General features: G+C 40.8%; 2 protein-coding genes across 2 annotated transcripts in view; one reads left to right on the top strand and one right to left on the bottom strand.

The window, feature by feature from the left end:
• Positions 1-2,081, top strand: part of cdab (cytidine deaminase b) — a 29,931-nt gene extending 27,850 nt beyond the window's left edge. The window contains exon 5 of the mRNA XM_088337845.1: positions 1-2,081. This exon is cut by the window's left edge and continues 790 nt beyond it. The gene's annotated coding sequence lies outside the window, so the exon portion shown is untranslated.
• Positions 1-6,000, bottom strand: part of LOC148363797 (dnaJ homolog subfamily C member 16-like) — a 15,723-nt gene that overhangs the window by 530 nt on the left and 9,193 nt on the right. Inside the window, exons 14-15 of the mRNA XM_088337837.1 lie at positions 5,081-5,251; positions 1-3,215 (exon numbers count right to left, since the gene is read on the bottom strand). The exon at positions 1-3,215 is cut by the window's left edge and continues 530 nt beyond it. Of these exons, the coding sequence (XP_088193963.1) occupies positions 2,735-3,215; positions 5,081-5,251 (652 nt within the window). The 3' untranslated portion in view covers positions 1-2,734. The remainder of the gene's footprint in view (positions 3,216-5,080; positions 5,252-6,000) is intronic.

Below are 6,000 nucleotides of genomic sequence, written 5' to 3'. Positions count from 1 at the left end.
TATCCTCAGTAGGGTCCCGGGGGTGCTGGACCCCATCCCAGCTATCTTTGGGCAGTGGGCAGGGGACACCTGAACTGCTTGCCAGCCAGTTGCTGGGCACACAGGGACAGACAACTCACTCGCTCATTCACACCTAGGGACAATTTGGACCGGCAATCAACCTGACATGCATGTTTTTGGAATTTGGGAAGAAACCAGAGTGCCTGGGGGAAACCCACGCAAGCACAGGGAGAACATGCAAACTCCACAGAGGACCTTTGATCTCATGACCCCAGAACTGTGCCGCACACGCACTAACCACTGCCCCACCGTGCTGCCCTTCTAATATTACCATCATCATAAAAAATGCGGGTCTATGTTTGTCCAAAGACATCAATAACAAAAAAAAAATGGCTGAACTCTCCCCTACTCACAATGCCTCACTCTCTCTTTATTCAGTTCAAACATCTGGTGTGTGCTTCATAAAAATTTTAGGAGTTGGAGGGATACAATAGTGTATTTATTCGCTATGGGTCCAAGGCTTGCAGAGAGGCTAAAGGGAGAAACAAAAATATAAAAACCATGGACACAAAAGTAGCCATTGGGAATATTATTAAAAAGAAGCAGGCGGTTAAAACAAGGACACCAGACAATCCTTGCGAGTATAAGATTAAAACATCTTCCTTTTAAATCCACTGTCGCAGTCTCCACTCTACCAGCTCAAAGCATTTCACACGGATGATACAATTTTATTTTTGTTATATATTTTATATATATATATATATATATATATATAATAAATATTATACACATATTTTATGATGTTATCTAATAAACTATTCATTTTGTTTAAATCTGTAGTAACCTGGTTTCTAAGGGCATTAACTGATTACGATTTGTAATCCCCTGCTATACGGCAATTTTATTTAGCGATCCCCACCTCACAGCTAATTCATATTGTATACCGGGGGTTTACGGTGCGAGTATGCGTGTGAAGACCATCAAACATCACATCTGGTAGAGTTAGACAAGAAATTCATATCAGAATTTATATCACTCGTACGTTCTTTGTCCTCACAATAAAAAAAAACAAAAAACAAAACAGAATGACTGTCCAACTAAGCATCGTTTTCCAGCTCGTTTGTTTTCCTATTGCTGGCTAAATGTGTGATGCAGGAGTTTCACACATTTAAATATTTAGACATTGCATTACGTTTTATACTCCAAAAACGTGCAATTAGAGCCATACACAGGGTAGGATATCGAGATCATACTAATTTTATTCCTGCAGTCCAAATTATTAAAATTAGATGATTTAGTGAAATCTTTCACTGCACAACTGTTATTTAAGGTCAACATAAACATAGTGCCAGAAAACATCCATAAATTATTCATTCGGAAAGAGGGAAATTATAACTTAAGGGGCTGTAGTAAATTCATAATCCCAAAGGTGAGAACCACCAGGAAAAGAATTTGTGTGTCTGTGTTTGGAGTCAAACTTTGGAACAATTTACAAGACGAGATCAAACAATGTCCACCTATTCACTTGTTCAAATTTAAATACAAAAAAACATTCCTGGCGGAATACAGAGATGAAGAGAATGGGGTATGAGTGATACGAGGGAATAGTGCGTATAGAACTATAATAATAATAATAATAATAATAATTTCCTTTGTATTGTCATTTTTTGTAACAATGTACCGGTACACAGAACGAAATGTCGATACACCTGACCCGTTGTAGCGAGCCGATGCAGCCGCAGCCAACAGAGGGCGCCGCCATTATACCAATTAGGTATGACTCGGCCGAGGCGCGAACCAGCGACCTCCCAGTCTCAAAGCGGGCACACTACCATCTAGGCTACTGAGCTGGTATGGTTAACTTTGTGTTATTGTTGCTATTGTTATATCATAACTGTTATTAATATTATTACAATTGTTGTTATATCATTGGTGTATGTAATAGGGAAGATAAAAGGGGTAGGGAATATAAGCATTTGCTTCTTACTACGTCTTTTCGAACATATTATGTCACATTATTTTTTTGTTGAGTTGTTGTTCTGTTTTTATTTTAATGTTCCAATAAAGTTTTCATTCATTCAGTCAATGCTTTTAATTGAGAACTCAATTTGTTAAACCTAAAATGTATTTAAACTGTAATTAAAAAAAACATTACAATAGAATCAACTGGAACTATTTTGGTGATTATACAGTCTATTTATATACATTTCAAATCCTTGTTTATGATTATTGAAAAAAAATCCCATACTTATGAGCTGAGTTACCGGTGTTAAAATAACATTGAGAAATAAATTGCAGCCATGTATTTTTCTGAGGTGGTACTTGATGTAAAAGCTCCAGCATATTACAAGAACTCTGACACTCAAGTGAAAGAGAAGAATATTGCACGACCAATATACCAGTTCAATGCACTTGATAATTTGTGCATGGAGTCGCCTCACAATAATGTCCCTTTTGCCTGCCTACTTGTCATCTTCCTTCATTTTTTAAACAAAGATAATGAGCACACTCATCTTATATGGATTAAAAGCTCATACCGTTGTAAGGAAATGTACTTCTTAGTAACTGGATGATTCAGTGTTCGTCTCTAGTTAGGACCTTACCATAAATAAATACAAAAACATTGAGCAACGAAAAATAAAAAGCATTACGCCATTCGAAAAACGTCATAGTTTTTTAGTAACATGGAAAAAAACAATCACGAAGGTTCAGGACTACCTTGGTGATGCCGATCTCAGCTTTCTGCTGGGAAAGACTCACTGGCACGGAGAAAAGGCCAAGACAGTACGTACCACCGTGGCAACGTGCCCTCCATCAACCTTTCCATCCACAGTCCCAGTCGGTCAAGCTTGTGATGCACCTCTATGCTAGTAGCTCTACCTGAGCCTCTCTTGGACTTGGCGCCGTCTTCCCGGGAATGGGATCGGGATCGAGAGTCCGAACTGGACCGGGACCTGGATCGGGACTTCCTTCTGACCTCGGAAGGGAAAGAGGATGCGTCGCTTGGGCCGTCCCCGATGAAGACGGGTCGGAAGTGGCAAAAGTATTTCTTGTAGCCGTTCAGGGCTAAGACGTGTCCGGAGTAATCTGACGAGTCTTCTTCTTGGTCAAATTGACTTTCGCCACGTGATGTTTCGGAGCAGGAGTGAAGAAGCGAGGGCATCCAGTGGTGATGCTTGTCGGCGTTAAGGAAGGAAAAGTGGATGGTTTGGGTCCTGTTGTGATGGAAAATTTGAAATAACTTGGTAAATTAGTAAATATACTTAACTAAAATGTAAAATACACAGAGTGTTTCAGTTTATTTTGTGATTAATAGGTAGAGACGAATGAAAAACAAGTAATACAATGCAATACGAGCCATATCGAAAGAAAGTTCTTTAAAGCTCAATAATGTATTTAATATAACAAAGTCATTAAAAAACCCTCATAGTTTTCTTTTCTTTTCAATGTTTGATACAATAAGAAACAAAACATTTAATTATATATATATATATATATATATATATATATATATATATATTTATATTGATATATATAGATATATATATTTTTAAATCTTTGTGCCCAAACATACACCACCTGGTGTTAGCGAGTGCCCATCCTCTCCGATTCCCACAGCCGGGAATCGGAGAGGAGGTTAGCTCCGGTAGCAACCGGTTGCTCCAGGTCGCTCTACGTTAGCGTCCGGGATGCTAGATGTTAGCCACGTTTCCGTAAAACACAGCAAACTGCACTTCCCGTGCACTTTGTTTTTCACCAGCACAGCCAGTTCGTCGGTCTTATTTGGTAGAGTGTTTACATTTACCATGATTACGGACAGCACCGAAGACTTATAACGCCGCTAGCCGCTTAGCCTTAGCTCCGGCACTGCATCCACGATAGGGCCCCCGAATCACGCCGGCGCGAGAATTCTTCAGGGCAAGGAGTTGATTCTGGCAGCGCCAATAGACTTTAGCTTGAAATGGTACTTCGTCTCCATCTTGCGGTGGAATGTTTTTACGATTTTATTTTTTATTTTTTTTTAAGGGGAAACCCGTAGTTTTTGTGATCCAACCGTAACACCGTAGTGGGTTCAAGAAAACCGTACTCATTACGGAAAAACCGTAGTACTTGGTAGGTATGTATTTAGGAGATTAATTTCATACAGGCAACATGATTCAAAGATCTTGGTTGTTAAAGGAGCTGTACAGAATTTGGAACTTTTTTTATTCCATCTCCTGACTTGTGTTATCATTGCAGCCTCTATCAAGCTCCTTATGCGGGCGTGCTAGTACATGCATGTTTTAGATGGGCTCGAATAAATTCTATTTTTTTTTCAATCTTTCTTAGGATTTGGGTTGGTGTTTAGACTGTACTTGAAACAGGCCTTTCCTTAAGTTCACAATTTACATGTTACACAAACAAATATAAACAAAACAAAAACCCGCAGGAATGAGCATGGAGTTACTCTCCAACCCACCATCAACCCATTCCTCTTACCCAATGTGTTCTGTCCCAAACAGCTTTGCTAAAAGTAAGATAGAAGCAGATAGGTGCGGTCGGAAAAATTATATGGGCTCTTTGAACTCAGGTGGGCATTGTTAGCACATACTTAATACAGAAAATATTCTACTTTCAACTTCTTAAGGACACCTCAAATGACACACCCCCATGTTTTAACATATTCAGAAGTAAGTACCACGAAAGATGACCTAGTATGCAGACCTTTTGTCTCACATTGTTTACGAATAAAACCAAAACATTTACAATCGGTATAAATACTTCAGCTACTACTAATGTGATTACAGTCATATGAGTATTGTAAAGTAGAACAGAGGGTCATCAACACAGCCCAGGAAATCATCAGCTGGTCTCCTGGCTAGTCCGGAGGAAATTGCTAGCTTATCCCACCGCGGCAGAGCCGACAACATTAGTTTATTATTTTCTTTCCTTTCATGAGTGCAACATCTAATCTTATTGTAAACAATGTACACTAAATTGTTATCAACGAAAATAAAGACAATTGTAATTCTAATAATTACAATACTGGCCACAAAAAAAGAACAAATTTGACAAACCGAAAAAAGTACTTGACACTCACCCAGAGAAAGAAAACACTTCCTTTGCAAATTTGCGCAACAAAGCGTTCTTGGAGGCGTCGGTGAGCACCAGGACGACATTGATGTGGCCTGGACGCAGTTTGACCAAGTTGCTTACGTAAGTTACATCAGTCAGCTCAGTCACCTCCACAAAATCTTTCTTTGGGGGGCGGCTGCAAAGAGAAGAAACAATGACAGGAGTCTTTGAATAAAACATGAAGGATGATCTACATAATCTGAATGGAAAGCAAGACCTGCGAAAGCCTTACTTCGGAAAATTAATTGCCTTGATTCTCAAAAAATGCCTCTTAAAAAGTGAGGTAGATTGGCAGGCATCAGACTTTTTAGATTTACTGTAGTAGAAACACAGACCATCGTCTGCTGGTGGCCCAGCTCAAGCTAAAGCTCCGAGCCAACCAGCACAAGACTCTGCCTCGCCCCGACTCCTCCCGACTCAGCGACCCCAACATCGCCAGAGACTTCAGTTGCTCCATCCGCCGCTCTCTTGATACCCTGGCTCCTGACAAGCTGACAGACTGGGCGGCCTTCAAGGAAAGTGTCCTCCAGTTTGCTCACAATGTCCTCGGACGCCCGCGATCCTCCCCGAGAAAGCCCTGGATATCAGAGAGGACACTAAACATCATAGACCAGCGGCGTGAGGCCCGACTCCGAGGCGACCTCACAGAGTATCGGAGACTGAATCGCCTGCGCAATGTGGCCATTGCTGAAGATAGGGAGAGGTTTTGGCAGGCAGAAGCCCAACAGCTTGAGTCCGCGGCCAACAACAACAACATGAGCCGCGTATTCAGTCTACTACGCCAAGCCCGTAGCGGCCCACACATAAAGACAGCCCTGGTAAAGGACTCAGACGGCAACCTCATCATGACAGAAGCCAACTGCCTCGAGCGCTGGAAGGAGCACT

Source organism: Urocampus carinirostris, chromosome 6, assembly GCF_059441175.1.
Source record: "Urocampus carinirostris isolate Australia breed hairy pipefish chromosome 6, RoL_Ucar_1.0, whole genome shotgun sequence".
NCBI classification, from domain to species: domain Eukaryota; kingdom Metazoa; phylum Chordata; class Actinopteri; order Syngnathiformes; family Syngnathidae; genus Urocampus; species Urocampus carinirostris.
This window is presented reverse-complemented; position numbering and strand designations above follow the sequence as displayed.